A 19,071-nucleotide genomic window follows, 5' to 3' on the forward strand; every position below is an offset into this window, starting at 1 on the left:
GAATATTTTGTAACATATATTAGGCAAAGTTGCATCAAAGAAAATGTTTTGTCCTACACATAAAGAGGATTTCCCTTATTCTGCATTAAGGATGTTTTTATTTGCATAGGTTATTTTCCAGAAAAAAATGTGCAAATAACCGGAGTATTCATGTAGGTAGAGACGGCAGTTTGTATCTACCTTTGACTCCCTACATATATATACATATGTGAATAGGCAAATTTGATACAATACAAATTAAAGAGTTGGGGGCCACAGAGTTTTATATAAATAAGAGAATTATTGGAGTAACCATTATAGGAATAGCTGAAGTCTTCTGTAATTTAAATTTAGACCATTAATAATCGGGGAACTCACTGGAAACTGGATACTTTAGCCAAAATAGATACCTTAAAAAATTAAAAAATAAAATACGAATCAGCTGTATATTGATTTCAGGTTTGGTTATACATTCAGTTAACAGCCTGGGTCATTTAAGTCTATGTCTGGTTTATAGGAGGTCGAGGAAACCCAGAATACTTAGAGAAAAATCACCTACAGTACCTTGCCACTGTTCACACAGGTTTCAAACTTATGACCTAGAGGTGGGGGCCTGTGGTAATTTATCAGCTTCACTGCTTGGTCACTGTACCCCCACGTCTGCTGATATTGATACTGTAGTTAGGTTCTGAACCTAGACAGTGAAGTTTGGGTTGATATGCCACAAGTTCATGTGTTGTTAGGCTGTGTCCCGCTGAGTAAATATTATATCCAGTGATTCCAGCAGCCATTGATACTGTTGTGTTATATGGTGAAGGTATAGGGAAGTTAAAGTACTCCTGCAGAGAAACAATTTAGAAATGATATTCTGTGCCAACACATCAAGCTTGGAATACCAGCTACAATTATATATAGTAGAACATATGAACGAGGTCTGTAATTATAGTTGTACTTGGAATACCAGCTACAATTATATATAGTAGAACATATTAACAAGGTCTGTAATTATAATTGTACTTGGAATACCAGCTACAATTATATATAGTAGAACATATTAACAAGGTCTGTAATTACAATTGTACTTGGAATACCAGCTACAATTATATATAGTAAAACATATTAGCAAGGTCTGTAATTACAATTGTACTTGGAATACCAGCTACAATTATATATAGTAGAACATATTAGCAAGGTCTGTAATTATAGTTGTACTTGGAATACCAGCTACAATTATATATAGTAGAACATATTAACGAGGTGTTACGATCCGTAACGGCGAATATTATACACAGATTGTAAATTCATGACATTGTCATATTTCCTATCAGAATAATGGAGGCCTAGCCCTGATCTGAGAATGGTATAAACTCAGCTACACTCAATGTGATATACGTGATTAAAAGACAGAGAATCATAATTATATTCATTATTGTTATTGACATGATTAATAGAATGTATGTTGTATTATTATAATTAATTACTTGTGCGACGAATAACTGTCGAACTATCTGACGATTTGAATCTGTAGCGTTAACGTTAGAGTAAAGTATTGAGATTCGACAGATAACGAAAATGACACAAAGTACATATATTTTTATCAGGAAACATGTATAAATATGTTCTGTTATGTTCATGGAAGTCACCTGAACCATGCTGCAAGATTGTATTGTCATAAAACGAGTCGTATTCTAGCCAAATCATGTCTCTGTAAACGACAGCCTGCTTTCCGTGTAAATTTCGCCATTTGTCTTATGGTTGGATTTCGCGGATTCCCGCACGCACTATGGTAACAAGCCGTTTTGATTGTGGCTCGGACCTCGTCGGGATGATCACCAGCGCAGGCTATAAAAGGGGGTGACATCGGACGAAAGTCAGAACTCATTTAGAGCTCCCAAACGAGTGGTCGCCTCTTCTGGCCCTAAACAATGGGGAAAGCCCTTGAGTCATCCTCAAACCAATGACCTAATAGTGGTTCAAGATGTTTGAGAACTTCTCCGTAAAGGGAATTAACCGTTCCAAGGGGAAACAACTCTTATAGAGTTAAGTTACAAAGCTCTCAGAATATGAGTGTTGTCCGTTGGCGAAAACGGGGAAACGTCTCCGTATTCGGAAACACTATTTGTAGACGGAAGCACCTCTGTCTATAGACTCATTACATATTCTTATCTAATAATTAATGTTTATTATAATAGCTTTTATATAGTAGGTATTTATTAGGGCCCCGCATCGAGATGCGGGTGCCCTATAGTAATCAGGTTGTCCGTCCGTCCGTCCGTCTGTCTGTCTGTCTGTCCGTCCGTCCGTCTGTCCGTTTTTTTTCTTTTGCACATTAATGATGGAAGGGAGTGGAGTATTTTCCCCATATTTTACATGATGATTCCCCATCCATCCTAGATCTGCTTGGTAATTTTTCAGGCTGAAATTAAATTAAAAAATCGGCCATCTTGGATTTTAACATTTAAAAAAATCACAATGTTGTTGCTCTTAACTGATAAACATTTTGTTATAACATTATGATGCAAAGTTGTTCAGAATTAAACAAGGAGTTGACTGTCCAAAGGTAAGGTCATGGGCCAAGGTTACTAAGTCAAAGGTCAAGGTCAAATTTAAAAAAATTATTTTCTCATGAACATTTTGCTACAACATTTATAATGAAGCAGAGTTGTTCAGAATTAAACAAGAAGTCAACTCACCAAAGTTTTTGACTGCTTAATGCACTTTTACATGATTAAAATATTTGAGCAAGACCTTTATTCCCTTCCTTTCACATTTGTTATGTGTTTCTTCAGCAAACTATGAGGTTTACCTTGTTTAAAAGGGGTATTTGAGTTAATTGTATGCTCTTAATGTAATGTTAGCTTGGAATCAGGATTCAAGTTAAATACTTGGAAGACTTTTTCCAAAGAATTATAATAATGTACCATCATCGGTTTCCCAATTAATGTTGACATTAATTATTTATTAGCAACATATAGCTAACACGGAAGAATTCGTTGTCAAAATACTACTTTTCTACTTAAGCACGTCAGACACATAGCGGGCCCTTTCTGACGTGTCAGTGTTCTAGTTTTCTCCATATTCGGAGCATTATACCAGTATAGATGGAAGCACCTCCATCTATGGAAATGTTCCATATTCCAATAATGTTATTCAAGGATATAGATCAGTGTTTAGTGTAGAATATTTGTATAACCTTTGTAAATCTCGATGTATCCAGTACCTGTACTTTGATGATTTATGATTATAATAAATCATAAGTTGATTTTTATTCCTGACTTTGTTCTTTTATGGAGTAGTGCTAGGCTGGAACCGAATCCCTTATATATTACTTTTACTTGGCGATTGCTGAAAATACGCAACCCGCGCAGAAAAGTTACAGAGGTCTGTAATTATAGTTGTACTTGGAATACCAGCTACAATTATATATAGTAGAACATATTAGCAAGGTCTGTAATTACAATTGTACTTGGAATACCAGCTACAATTATATATAGTAAAACATATTAGCAAGGTCTGTAATTACAATTGTACTTGGAATACCAGCTATAATTATATATAGTAGAACATATTAGCAAGGTCTGTAATTATAGTTGTACTTGGAATACCAGCTACAATTGTATATAGTAGAACATATTAACGAGGTCTGTAATTACAATTGTACTTGGAATACCAGCTACAATATATATATAGTAGAACATATTAACAAGGTCTGTAATTATAGTTGTACTTGGAATACCAGCTACAATTATATATTAGTAGAACATATTAGCAAGGTCTGTAATTATAGTTTGTACTTGGAATACAGCTACAATTGTATATATAGTAGAACATATTAACGAGGTCTGTAATTACAATTGTACTTGGAATACCAGCCATATAGTAGAACATATTAGCAAGGTCTGTAATTACAATTGTACTTGGAATACCAGCTACAATTATATATAGTAGAACATATTAACGAGGTCTGTAATTACAATTGTACTTGGAATACCAGCTACAATCATATATAGTTGAACATATTAACGAGGTCTGTAATTACTATTGTACTAGTGGTGATCCAAATTATTTATTAAGTGCAACTAAATTATCATAACTTTATTGCTGTTTCTGTTGTTTTTTGTTGTACTTGTGGATGCACAAACAAATATTAATTGTTTGTTTCATATAATACATATACTATACTTTATAGGCATTAAAATTTTGCAGTTTTATAATTTCATGATTTACAATTTGGAAATATTTCGCGGGGGTTTATTTTCCCGAATTATCTTTGTAGCATTTGAAAGTATCATTGATGCAACAGGGTACAATATGTAAAACCAGGAATTTGCGAGGTATTAACTTTCGCGAATTAGCAAAATTAGCGAAATTGAAACCTCAGCGAATAAATTAACAACTATACTGTAAGAATATATATGAATAAAAATTTGCCAAGTGGTTTGAGATTTAGAAATTATTACCAATTTTGATATCATACCCTTTATCAGCCAAATCGAGGGTTCAGATATCAGCCAACCAGAGGGCAAAAGTATCTGTGAACTCAGGACTGCAAATTTTATAAATTCGTAAAAAATGACATAATCGGAGTTAATTGAATATATTTGCTGTCGTTTGAGGTTGTTAAGTTGACGTTGTTTATCTTTCTTAATTGTGACGTCATTGTCAATTTTATCATTTTAATTTCTGTTGCTTTGCACACCAGCTGTGGATCACTGTTGTAGTATATACCATATTCGACCTTGTAAGTGCCCCTCCCTCTTTTCAGGCCTTAATTTCATTTGCCCGACAAAAGACCAAAACTATCAAAACTTATACGTTTGCACTTTGCTTTGCAATAATTAAGTCTTCTTAAGGGTGTTTATTGGGTCGAATACGGTATATTTTAACACATTGTAATAAACAAGACAGATTGTCCGTCGATAACTCAGGCTGTCCACACGCAATTACTCTTGAGTCGGGTTCAGAGCAGGACATTTTCAATATAGATTCATGATATATATATACATTTGTATAGTGAGGTCCCTATCATATCTATAATGCAGATATTGATTTCCATGTATTTATGCCAGCTGTGAAAATAATTACTATTGCTAAAGTTTTTTTTATAGAGAAATTCTACTCAATGTGTTCTCTATCTATAATTTTTGATCAAGCAATATAATTAATAGGCATTGCATGTTCATTCAATAAAGATGTATTTGACATGTGCAAGTTAAGCACTATTGTGTCTGAATAAACATGTACAACAAAATTAATTTGTTAATTTTGTTCATTTGTGCCCAGTTTTAACATGGCTGTGCCTTATTTAACACATTGACTCGCTTTGAAAGTTGTTCAGGGTTTATCAACCCCATGGGGTAGGGTAGATCAGTTTGAATCTTTATGTAGTAGCTGATGGCTAGCTTGTTGAATAACACACAAGAGGTTTGTTGCATATATACATATATACACACCATCCAGAGTCCAAGGACAAAACCAATGTTGCCCAACGTTTTCTTGAACCGGTCTAACAAATCTTGAACTGATCTAGCTGTCTTGTCAGTTATCCAGCTAACTAGGGTTGACAACTACAAAACAAAGACTGGCCTGTTTCTCAGTGTCCTGTCTCACCCGAGAGATACACTGCCATGGGTACACACTGTCCAAGTATACTTACCTCATTCACCCCTGAAGACACATTTAGACTCTTCTAATTCGAAGACTAGACCAGTCCATTATGAAATTTCAGGGGTGAATGTGTTAATTAAACATCAATAATCCCTGGAAGGAATGGAATTGAAAATTAAGCTTAAGAAAATGATTATTGTAAACCTGATTACTGTAAACCAACTATCTTATTTTTTGCATCTATTAATTTTACGGCTATTAAATTTTACGATGATTAAGTTTCGCTGATCTTAAATTGAATGGAGATAACTTTGAGTATAATATGAATAATTCACATACCACATGATACCCGATAACGTTTGTGCGGGCCTAGTATCTCCAATGGTGATGGAATGTAACTATTTGTAAATCTTCCCGCTAAAATGATGTTAGCGCGGGATATCATCATTTGACGTCATTCAATCACTAATAGAGACAATAATCCTGCACAAAAGGGTATCACGTGGCACTTAATTTCCCATTGTGTAAGAATTTAGAAGATATCAATTTTCGGAGATAAACTTTCGCAGATTTTTCTTGATTGCGAAATTTGCGAAAATAAATGGCATGCGATGCGAAGGAAAGTTGGTTTACAGTATGTCTAAAACGTTTAGAGAAATGTGAAATTTAATCCATAAACACCGATTTTTTTTCTGTTGTTTTCAGGAGGAATAACTGGAGGACTAGAGATCTGCATCACATTCCCCACAGAGTATGTCAAGACTCAGCTACAGTTAGATGAGCGTTCAGGGGCGCTGAAGCGTTACACGGGACCAGTGAACTGTGTACAGGTCACAGTGAATGAGCATGGAGTTCGAGGTTTATACAGAGGTCTCAGTGTACTACTGGCTGGGTCTATACCAAAGTCTGCCGTTAGGTAAGTCATATTCAAAATATTCAGAATATGTATTTTGGTGCATGGATCAGCCCTATTCTGTATTTGATGTTAGAGTTATCTCCACTTGGGGGTAGATATTGATTGTGACATCATGTATTTGCAAGTTTAACATCACACCTTTCAGAGAAAATGATGTGAAGTTTGCTTACAAAATAATGATGTTTAGGACAACTAGCAAAGGGAGGTTACTCTGAAGTATGCAAATCATTCTGTATTTGATGTTAGAGTTATCTCCACTTGCGGGTAGATATTGATTGTGACATCATGTATTTGCAAGTTTAACATCACACCTTTCAGAGAAAATGATGTGAAGTTTGCTTACAAAATAATGATGTCACATAGGACAACTACCGGCAAAGGGAGGTTACTCTGAAATATGCAAATCATTGTATCCATTTGTCATTTACCCAGCTAATTAGTTTCATCTTATAATATTAGCGAGCTCCATTCTGACAGAAATCTGTTTCAATCTTGCGGATGTCGATTTCATTTTTGCGGCGATTTATAAAAGTAAAACAGAAATATAAAACCCAACCACAAATTGTGTTGTTTCATACGATTGGAAATCTGATTGCAGTGTATATTGTAGTTAGGCAGCTGATAGCGCCATAATCTGATTGATATCATGCATGTTCTACATGATTATGATATATATGTTAGATGTTTATAGAACCTAGACAATCTGATTAATTTATATCCTTTCTATAACAGATATGTAACATATATAGGATCTAAATTTAATCAGATTGATAGTACTATTGTCCACAATGACATGGGGCTGCCGTAGGCCGTGAGTGGTTAATTTAAGATGTTTTCAACATTTGTTGAGGTACAACAGTTGCCAGGTACTGAAGCGCTGGCTGCTGGATTTTCTCCGGGTGCTACAGCTTTTTTCCACCAACAAACATAACCCCTCCTTACATGACCCTGGCTATCAATAGGAGGTTAAACTAATAAAACCCAAAAACCGAAATGTTGATGAGAAATTCTACAAAAAATACAGTTCCTTTTCATCTTCATGTATTTTATGATTGACTAGCTGTATGTTTTTGCTGGAGTTGGTGTGGAATATTCAGGGTTTAAATGGCACAGAAAGCTATCCAGGGTTTCAGGTCTGTACTCAAAAACTGAGGTCGTATTTTGTATGAATGGTTTTCTACTTTACTCTAACAAGTGAAAACATTTCCTACAAAACAATCTCGCCAGTGAAGTCATGGTTCATTGACCAACAACCAAAAATCACTAGTGATAAGATATACACAACCCACTGAATTTGTATGAGCGCTTATTTTCCGTTTATCAATGGAAAATCATTCCCTGTGTATGTCCTTGACCGAGATAAATTAATTCTCTAAAACCTCCATTCATTATTAGGTTTATAATGTTTTATTTGATGACAATTGAAAAACTGATTCAACTTCAATACTGAATTACTAACAAGTAACAAGTCATATGCCCTGCTAATTGACTGATGCATGGCTTATCCTTGACAACTGCAAGCAAGTCAGTGTCAATATACAATTTGTAAATTGAAAGTTTCAAATGATCTGTTTGATTGTAAGCAATAATTTTTGATTTGATAATGTTCAGGGTCATTTAAGGACATGCCATGTTTAGATGGTGGAGGAAAGTCGGAGTACACAGAGACAAACCACCGACCAGCTGTCAGTACCTGTCAAACAGCCCCACATGGGATTTGACCTTGTTACTGAGAGGTGGAAGGCTGATGGTTGTAATATTACGGGATATCTTAACCACTCGGCCCCCAACTTCAGCAACAGTTCAGAAATTAAGCAAAAATGCCTCGAAATGTCTCGACATATTACCACAAGCCCATAACATCTGGGTCGCAAGTTAGAATCGCATGTGGGGCAGTTGCTAGGTACTTGCCGCTAGACGGTGGTTTTTATCCAGGTACTCAGGCTTTCCTCCATCAACAAACCTGGCATGTCCTTACAAGACCTTGACTGTTGATAGGACGTTAAACTAACAAACCCACAAAAATGCATGGATTATAAAAGTCACCGCCCTAAAATGTTTGACCATTTTTGGTTCCCTAATAAGTGCCCCCTTTGTTTTAATTTTTTTTCTTGGGGCGCTAATTACAACAAATACGCTAAATAGAAACTGTACTTTTCTGGTGATGAATCTGGAAAAAAACCAAAAGTCAGTAACATTGTCCTAACATCAATTTAGTTTTAATAAATTAACCAGTATGATTGTTTAGGAAACTTTGGTTATAGACTATAAGCACCAGAAGTCTTATTTTTTATCAGCTCTTTGAAATCCACACACAACATTATTGATATTTTGCCCCAAGACGTAGAGAAATTGATTATTGGAAATAAGACAATCTATTGCACCAGTGCTTTCAATTAGCGGCCAATATCCTGTAACAAGTCAGTGAAGAATGTTGATTGTTGGAGACGTCTATAATGGTTCTATACACAGTATTATCGGCTAAAGCTGTTCTATATCAGAGGAAATCAATATTGTTATCAATTATTGATGGATTTAACGATGCATAAAATCTGTTCAGGATGTTTACATGTCAATAAACATTAAAAAAAATTTCATTTTCAACTTTCGTTTTGTAGGCCCTACAACATTGTGATGTATTTTAGCTACAATTAAAATAGTCAGATAGAATAGTTTCTGGGAAAAATGATTAGAGGAATTCACAGGAACATTTCGGAGCGAAATTTTGTCACTTCCTGTTTCAAGGTCAGTGAGAAAATTGATTTTTGTTTTGTAATCAATCTTTTCGTTTAATATAACTTTTGGAACAGTTAGGTCCTCTTTATGATTATTAAGAGTTGTCATCTTTACAGTGACTGTAGTAAAGGAGCCAATTAAGGTGGCTGAATTAATGATATTCTGGCAGTGGGAACTTTGTGGTCAAAGTGTCTGACATTTCACCACTATTCCTCCACCTTTAGCAACATATGTATCAAAAGGTTTTACTATTATAAGCTACCAGCCCTGTACCTCTTGGTTCTTAAAGTGACATAGCTTCCAGATATTTAATGCAGGCCGGTGGTTTTTCTCTGTGTACTCTGGTTATCCTCACCTGATAAACCTGACAATGCAAACATGACCATCAGGTTGTTTACAGGATATTATCAACATAAACAACATTTTCCACCATATTATTATTTGTGATGTCTTTGTGGTTTTAATTTTATGCTTGATCCTGGTTGTGTTAATTAGTACAAGATGTATTTAGGTGTGGAAATTTTTTTCTTTTGATAATTTTAATGTAGATGAAGCATGAAATTCAGTTATTTATGGTATTTTATAGTTTAGCTAAAAAAAATCCTACATGTGTTCTTGTAAATTATTATAGATATATTTATTTAGTATCCAGGAAGTTTGTTTTGAACTTAAGTTACTTTTCATATATCACTGTATGAAAATTTAAATATAATAGGAAATTTAATGTAAAAAATGAACGTTAATATTAAATATTTATATTAAACCTTAGAATACAGACGTGAAAGGAACGATGTGATCGAAGTCTATAAAATTCTGAATGGAATGGATAAACTAGATAAAGACAAGTTATTAACAATGTCTTCAGCTAGTACTAGAGGTAATAGTTTAAAACTCTTTTAAGAAACAGAGCAGGACTCAAGTCACACAAAGTATATTTAGTCGGCGAGTGGTAAATTCTTGGAACTCCCTTCCAAACTTCGTAGTAGAAACCCCTACTCTAAACTCGTTTAAAAACCGACTGAACGCACACTGAAAATCAGTACCATGCAAGTTTTTACCCCATTTTTTATTTTTTTTTTTTTTTTTTAGAGGGAGGGGTAAAATTAATGTTGACTCAATAGTCAATAGTCGACAATTGTACGGAGAGAGTAAATAGCACTGCGACATTGAATCAACTGAATCTTAATGGATATCAGCTGTTTGTTCTATCTGATACTAACTGTTAAACCATTATGGATTTCCTTTTCCAGGTTTGGTGCTTTTGAACAGTTTAAAAGTCTGAATGTGGATGAAAAAGGAAATTTGGCTCCGTCTAAAAGAGCCTTGTGTGGAATGGGTAAGTTGGTTATTAGTTTAATAACACAGATTTGAATTGTGATGTTGAATTTCAGATTCATCAAAATCCTTGGATTCATCCACCAGATACCTCATGAAATTTTATCAAAATTTCAGTTTTCCATATTACAGTCTGTTGTTTGAATTATGCTTTCAAAGGCCACAAAGATTATTCAGTAAAATTAACCCCTGTGAATATGTCCTAGACAGTAAATCGCAAAAAAATACACCCACAAAAATTAAGAATTATACAGTACTTCATATTGAAAGTACTTCAGATACTACTGTTACAGATTCTAGTTTCTTAATTCTAATTAATAACAGGTGCTGGTGTGTGTGAGGCCATTTTGGCTGTGACCCCTATGGAAACACTCAAGGTCAAGTTCATAAACGACCAGACATCAGCCAATCCTCGCTTCAAAGGTTTCTACCATGGCTGTAGTCAGATCATCAGGACTTATGGTAGGTACAAACTACTAAGTTCTGTCAAACCTGTTTTAAAGGATACCTGTCTATAAAGGACACTTCTATATATTATAAAGGAAACTTATCTATAAAAGATAGATTCATCAACCTCATTTAGTTCAGAGTTTACTATTAAATTGACTTTTGTGTTTAGGATAATTGTCTATATTTACAGTTTGCACTGACACGGACTCAATAACCATGCTTTCTAGTATTATCATTATCAGTTACATAATGATAGAAAACGCGCGATTCTATTGTTACGGGAATAGTCGATGGCGTAACAACATGGGTCATGACCCCACTTTTGTGGGAACATATAAATGACTCGATTCCAATCAGCTGTTCAATCAAATTTGTTGACGATAACGGGAGGGGAAAAAATAGAGTATTCGTCAACCCAAGTTGGGTGCAATTTTCTAAACAACTAACTTCTGTATAAAGGACAACTGTCTATAAAGGAAGTTTTTACTATGTTATTGTGATGCTTTTTATAAACAGTTTGACTATCTTAATGTGTGTGTTTAAGGGATAAATAATATCAATTATCTGTTGTCCAAGGTGACTGACCTTGTGTTTTGTTTTGGTCACATTTTCTAGATTCTTCCTTTGTTAAATTCATGCATGTTTTTGGCAAATATTGGCAAAATTTCAGAATTTAAAAAAACTTAAAAAAAACCAATGGATTGTAAAATTATGGTTTATTTTTGGGGTTTCAAAATATACGGCAAGTAAAAAACTATGTTCTAGCAACAAACTCATTTACCCCCACCCTTTAAGACACATTTAGACTCATCTAAATCAAATACTAGACCAGTCCATTACGATATTTCAGGGGTGAATGAGTTAGCACTGTAGGACTTTCCACAACTCCAAGTTATCTCTGACCTAAGCATCAAATGAAACTTTTTTTTTTATCTTTTTCCAGGTTTTTTCTCGCTATGGCAAGGTCTCACCCCCACCATACTTAAACAGGGTAGTAACCAGGCGATACGTTTCTTCGTCATGGAAACGCTAAAGAACTGGTATCGTGACGGAGACCCTAATGTAAAAGTCCCCACCTTGGTGGTGGGCAGTTTTGGTGCTATCGCCGGGGCCGCCTCGGTGTTCGGAAACACTCCTATCGACGTCATCAAAACTCGATTACAGGTAAGGAAATACAATCAAAAATGTATAAAAGGAGCAGGTCTGTGCAGCTTGTACATAGTGTTAAATACGGTCTCAGTCACTTCACTGACGGAGCATGCTTCTTTGGCTCAGTCGGTAGAGCCGTAGATTTCCACGCCGGAGACCCGGGTTCGATACCTGGTCAAGGCACTCGACAGGAATCATGTTTATTTTCCCTGTTCTTCTACAAACATAAGAGACACTACATGTCTCTGGTATATATATTTTCAGTCTGCATTTATAAAGAAATAAATACAAGTGGATCTTGAGGTCTCAAAAAGGGGGACGGGGATTTATAGGGACAGGGGCACTTAATCTGCATTTGCATATTACAGAGTTATCTACCCTTGCGGGTTGGTATTGATTGTGACGTCATGTGTTTGGAAGCATAATGTCATTCTTTTTAGATGAAAAGGCATGAGTCTCATTTACTCACAAAATGATGACATTACAATTACAATGAACTACATACCCATAAGGGGAGGTAACTCTGTAATGTATGTAGCACATTACTATACTTTTTAATATGCTTTGTTGTCGGGAAGAATACATCAAATGAACTATGATTGTTTTTCAGGGCTTAGATGCTCATAAGTACAAAAATACATGGGATTGTGCAGTGAAGATATACAAACACGAGGGACCTAGAGCGTGAGTATATACTGTTGTCGAAAATTGATATCTATAGCCTTAAAGTGAACAGTCGGGCAAGGATGGCTAAAGTCGGTAAAAATGGTGTGAATGTATCCAGTATAATTTCTTATGAAATGGAAAAATCAAAATCTCTCGTCAAAATCTGTCTGCGTACGAAGAAATTAATTTAAATTATGGGAATTCTAAAACGTCCTCCTGGCTCACTATGTCCGTAGTTATATTTCCACACAGCCTCGCTTTCAATGCTTTCAACTTTTCTTTACTTTAATGGTCAGAACTGGGAAACTAAGCAGAACTTGACTGTCGTATTAATATATGAGAACTTTTGGAAGGCCAATGAACGCATTTAGACTGGTTTTCTTTGCCCGACTATTCACTTTAAAAAAATACCATGTCAGAAAATAAATATTTAGTCTGAATAATGAATATCTATGTTTGAACGTGGATATGTAGTCTGGAAAACAAAAGATATATTATTATAATAGTAAAAATAAGATATGTCTAAATGATGAATTTAATAGCCTATTTGTGTCTATAGACAAAACATTGTATGACTAGTCTAATTATGATACCATATCTAAATTGTAAAGTTAAGACAATTAACAAGGATTGGCTTAAGTAACAAAACACTTTAAATGAAATAGCGACTCAATCGAGTTATTGTTGGTAAAGTGTAAAGTGTAAATTTATTTGTAATTTGATTATGTAGCTTATGATTTCATTGAATAACTGAATAAAAATGATATAAAATACTCAATCATTCAATATTTTAAAATTATGTTTCAGATTTTACAAAGGAACCATTCCACGACTTAGTAGGGTGTGCTTAGATGTGGCCATAACATTCATGATCTACGACTCATTTATGGAAATGTTTAATAAGATCTGGAAAACGGACTGATACGACAACGACATATCGTGAGAAAATATAGCACTAGAAGTTCTAGTATTAGCCATTATGTGTTAGACAAAACTCATTGTGAATTGGTAAAACTGTAGACTTGGTAACTGGAGTATTTTTCAAAATATTGGTCAGCAATGTTAGTGTTATGGGTATAAATATGTTGGGATATTAGAAATTGCACAAGACCACCATTACCACATAGGGAATATTCTTAATTCTACTGGTTAGTGGTTAATGTAAATTTGCTAATATTTGCATTGAATTTAATTGCTAATATTTTCGTTTGTTTTAATTTCGCTAAATGCGGATTAACCTTAATTGGTCAAATCAAAAGCTCTAAAAATGGTTTTTTTGACTCTTCTTAAAATTTTGAGTTATTTATATTAATGAAATTTCTATGCCACAGTAAAAAAAGTTGCCAAGTTCTATGAATGATCTATTAGTGTATATGATAAGTCTCTAAGCAATATAAGTTTTTTTTTTGTTTTTTGTTTTTGTACAAATGTGGGAATAATGATATTTAAGTAATTCGTCATGTGAAAGTATTTAGATTAAGGGCACATCAAGTAATTTTGTATTTGCTAATAGTTTTAACTGAGAGAGTATGATAATTTGTAAAAGCATAAAAAGGTTCTAATCATTCGCAATGTAAAAGTGTTGGGTTATTAGCAGTGTAAAAGTGTTCTTCTTTATCGGAGTGTGTGAATAATTATTTGAATTCTAAGACAAATGCTTATGCCTGTGTAAGATTGTATTTGGATGAAGCTCTGAAAATGAGAATCCAAATGTATAAGTGATTCATTTACGAAGTGAAGAAGTGAAGAGTTTTATGTGCCGTCACGCTATATATATCGTTTCGGGGCACGCGCCCGAGCGATTCATTTGAAATGTAAAGGTATGTATTTGTGTAAAGGTATTTGGGAAATAGTACATGTGATAATTAATTCGTTCACCCCTGAAGACACATGAACTGTTCTTATTCAAAGGCAGGAAGGGTTCATTGTGTATATTAGGGGTGAAAGAGTGAAGGAAAGTTTGTTAATTAAAGAACTAGTATGAATGTGTGTGATAAGTGGATGATTGAGGAGTGTGTGAAAATCACTTTATCTTTTTTTAAGGCTGTGGTAGTGTTGGCTTATTTATAACAATGATATACATTTCTCTATTAATTAATCATAATTAATTAATCAAGGTGCAGATTTCCACAAAGGATATTGTGTTCAACAATATTTTTATCTTTTAGTTTCTATGGTGACCAAACTTAAATCGTAGTGACTATAAATTTTGTAATAAGTCACACAGACTTTGTACATATCAGTGTTACTGTATTAAAGTGTATAGTATATTATAAGCAGATGATTGATAATCTTCTATTGTATTTTGTTAAATTGTTAATAATATATTTTTGTTAAATTCATACTATATTTTGATTATTTTCCTATGATTATGTATTTTGATTTTTGAAATCCATATTTCTATCTTGTTGCATTTTCCATTTAGGATGTGCAAAATGTCTGTTGTTTATTTATAATTATAGTGCTATAATATATTTTATTACCCATACACCCCTGAAAATTCATAATGAACTATTCCAGCGTTTGACGTGGAAGAGTTCAAATGGGTCATAAGGGGTGAATGAGTTCAACATTCACCTGTAGCTAGCTTATTTCCAAAACAGCTGCCAGGGTCGAATTATTCCAGTAAAAAGTGCAGGGTTTATGCATAATGCACATGAACTTACCATTAATATCAAAACCCTTAAACATAGCTTTTGACCAATCAAAACCAGGTATCGTCCATTGCCAATTGACAAGAAAACAGCAGGCGAGAGTAAACAAATAATTCATTATGTATTCAGATGCAATGTGGATATTGTGTGCTCAATTAACCTCAGTAATTATAATCATTGTCATATTATGTATAAAACAGTTGATAACATAATATGGGTGAATACGAGGATTTTCGGCCTCATGTTCAGGGAAATAAAATTCTTGTATTCACCCAAAACCAAGTCAATAATTGTGTCTAATATTGCTGCAATAACTTACTGCTATAGAAGCTGATCACGTGCTACTGTTGTTTGTTCCTTGTCTTTCTATATTTACAGAAATAGTCATCTTAATTTTTACTGCATTGTAGGACTTTTCCTATCAGCAAATTATGCCTATTTTTCCCCATGTACATTGCATTGTGTCCATGCCAAAAGGGCGCTATTGCCTTGTATAGTTTTGTCGAAAGATGCAATACTGCCTGAGGTTAAGACGAGGTACTATCCCCTCACAAGACAACTACTAAAGGCAGAAGTGCCCTCTTAACAAGGCCATGATCAGTCCAGTACATCATCTTAACGTGTGTAATAAAGTTTACGTTCTGTTTTTCACAGTAGTCGATGTCATTACCCAAACATATCGTTATCTCCACACTCTTGTGTATCAGTTGTCAATTTTCTGTTTCTTAAAATGACCGAATTGAGATTCAGTTGCAGAAATATTGAAAATAGAACTAGCTATAAAAAAATGAAACTGGTGTCTTTTGCAGGAAAGCAACATTTGTTTCTTTGTTCCCTTATATCCAAAGCCTATCCGCCATTTTGATGTTTCGGTCCAGTGCAAAATTACCATTCTGTCATGTTATAGGTGACATCACAACAGATTTGCACTCCAATACATGTATACATTTGTAGTTCAGCATTGCAGCGTAGTACCCATATGTGTAGCCAATCAGCTAAGAGTCTGTATTGTGTCATGTGATTTACTAATTCATTAATGTTATTGATAAAATGATGCTATCAATACCAAACATACATTGTACTTGATATTTTTCTCAGCTGACTTGTTTAAAATCTCAATGACGCAATATTTAGGAGTAATGGTGTTCATCACAGAATAACTGCTGTTTATTTCACTTATAGATAAATGGTTATAATAAATACTTAGGATTCTGTGCAATTCTTAACTGCAATATAGAATATAAAACTCATAATTGTTTGTGATTAGTTGAGATTTATCTATAACATTATTATTAGGATTATTAATTAATTAATGAAAATGAATTCAGTAATTCCTGTGCTGGTTATTGAACTAGATTCTTCATATTGTAAACAAACTTATTTTTGCGTCAACTATAAAATGCATTTTTCTGTCCGACATGTTCACAGCTATGTATTTTAGTGATTTACAGGTACATGTTCATTACATTATTGAACATGTAATTAATATTTTCTCCCAAAATAATTTTTTGTAAATTTGAATTGCCTGTGAAATACTAGAAATTAAATTGCTTTCAAAAATATATTGGTTTATATTGAAGGTGAACATATGCATTAGTATAGTTCTACACCAAATTATTTTTTTGAGATGATGCACCGGGTATGTTGATGGACATGAAATGTATCTGCAAGAAAGGACTGATTTGAAAGAATTATAGAATTTCTGATATTTTGAAGGGAAAAAAACCCAAAATAGACAAATGATATGACAGCATATTGATAAACTTTCTAATAAATACATTTATGATTGACGATTCTTAGTTAATAATTACCTAGTAATTTATTTGTTACTGTTACTGTATGAAAGGTGTTACATTTATAACCTAGCTATAAGCATTACATGTTTAGGTTCTGTACAAGCTGCTATTCCCAATTTGCATATTACAGAGTTATCTGCACTTGCGGGTAGGTATTGATTGTGACCTCATGTGTTTGCGAGCGTAACGTCATACGTTTCGGAGAAAATGACGTGAATTGCGCTCACAAAAGAATGACGTAACAATCGATACCTACCCGCATGGGAGCTAACTCTGTAATATGCAAAGACGGAAGAAACATCTGCTGATTCAGAAGTTCTATTTTGACTTCTTTTACATGACTTCCGTTCATTTGTAAGTGTGAAATTCTCAATACATTGTACGAATATGTAGGTTTCCACAGTATCATATGTGTACCATTATGTGTTATTTTAAACAAGAGGGACCACGATAGAAATAAAGAAAAAGATATAGACCTGAAATCTGTGTTGACTAATTATATGGTAACAATGTGTAAATGAGCATTACTGGAGACTTGATTTCTTAATAATTTACAAGGAATCCAGTTGACCATAGACTTTCAGTAGATTCAGAAGTCAAATCACAATTTCGCATGATCAGAAATCTGAAGAGTCAAAACCTATGACAAATAGACATGTGCTTCAAAACTAAGATTCAAATTGGACTTTTGGGAGCCAAGAACATACTCTCAGGTGTCCACTGAATTTTTCACAGGAAAACCTGCCTAAGTAACCACCTCTGTATAAAGACCACCTGAGTATTAAGTCCACTTTCTTGGGTTCTGAAATGTCCATTTATAATGCAATTTGACGTGTGTATAAAGACCACTTGGTTGTAGAGACTACTTTCCTCTTGTACCATGGGTGGTGTTTATAGACAGCTTTTACTGATACAGTATTCAAAGATGCTCCACCACCGACAGAACATAAATGATACCCATCATTTGAGCCATAATTTGTGTTTAATTGTGTATATATATGTCCAATTAACACAAAAAATAATACAAAATAATTTATTTTGATTTCGGTGTATGTACAATCAGTACTTCATTCCATATAGGACATAGTGCCACGGATTTTTTTCGGGATGCAATTAATAATTTTTGATATTTTTATCTTGAAGTAAAGTTAGAAGCTTAAACTGTCCAATGGTGGTAATAGTGTAAATTGAGTAACTTTTGTAAATGAAGAAAAATACTAAATCATCTACTCCTGTTTTTGATAGATAAAAAATTCTATTTGTCAGCGGTGGAGCATCTTTAATATTACTGTAATTACAGTACATAACCTGCTGTATAGTCCGATACTGTAAATACACTTTTGTCCTGCAACTGCCTCATGATATTATTGTATGAAGGTAGAGGCCATTCAGCTGAACAATCTTTATGAGGTAAAATCTAGCTGAAATCTTGACCCAGTTTCATGAACATTCCTTTATTTTAAGGAATTCTTCCACTTGAAACTTCTCCATTGGAAAACATAAGCTAGTTAAACATGTTACTGTAACTTGTGTAATGCTTTTCTATGGAAAATTTTAAGTTCAATGTATGTTCATGAGACTGGGCCCATGTTTCATCTATTTCCTTGATCTTAGAAAACAAGAAGAAATCTGACGATTGGTTATCCACAAACAACACAGACTTGGTTTTATAAAAATGTGATTTTATTCCACTTGTCGGTACAAGTGAGATTCTAATGAAACAATTTTGTATATATATATATATATACAGACAAAATCTATAACAGTAATCCTATGTCACAGG

At 34.0% G+C, this 19,071-nt stretch overlaps 1 protein-coding gene across 1 annotated transcript in view; it reads left to right on the plus strand.

The window, feature by feature from the left end:
* LOC138331230 (putative tricarboxylate transport protein, mitochondrial) overlaps nt 1–17,770 on the plus strand; it is a 29,292-nt gene extending 11,522 nt beyond the window's left edge. Inside the window, exons 2-7 of the mRNA XM_069278719.1 lie at nt 6,292–6,502; nt 10,489–10,574; nt 10,898–11,035; nt 11,967–12,187; nt 12,783–12,856; nt 13,646–17,770. Of these exons, the coding sequence (XP_069134820.1) occupies nt 6,292–6,502; nt 10,489–10,574; nt 10,898–11,035; nt 11,967–12,187; nt 12,783–12,856; nt 13,646–13,760 (845 nt within the window). The 3' untranslated portion in view covers nt 13,761–17,770. The remainder of the gene's footprint in view (nt 1–6,291; nt 6,503–10,488; nt 10,575–10,897; nt 11,036–11,966; nt 12,188–12,782; nt 12,857–13,645) is intronic.
* The last annotated feature ends 1,301 nt before the right edge of the window (nt 17,771–19,071 follow it).

The sequence above is a fragment of the Argopecten irradians genome, chromosome 9 (assembly GCF_041381155.1).
Source record: "Argopecten irradians isolate NY chromosome 9, Ai_NY, whole genome shotgun sequence".
NCBI lineage: Eukaryota > Metazoa > Mollusca > Bivalvia > Pectinida > Pectinidae > Argopecten > Argopecten irradians.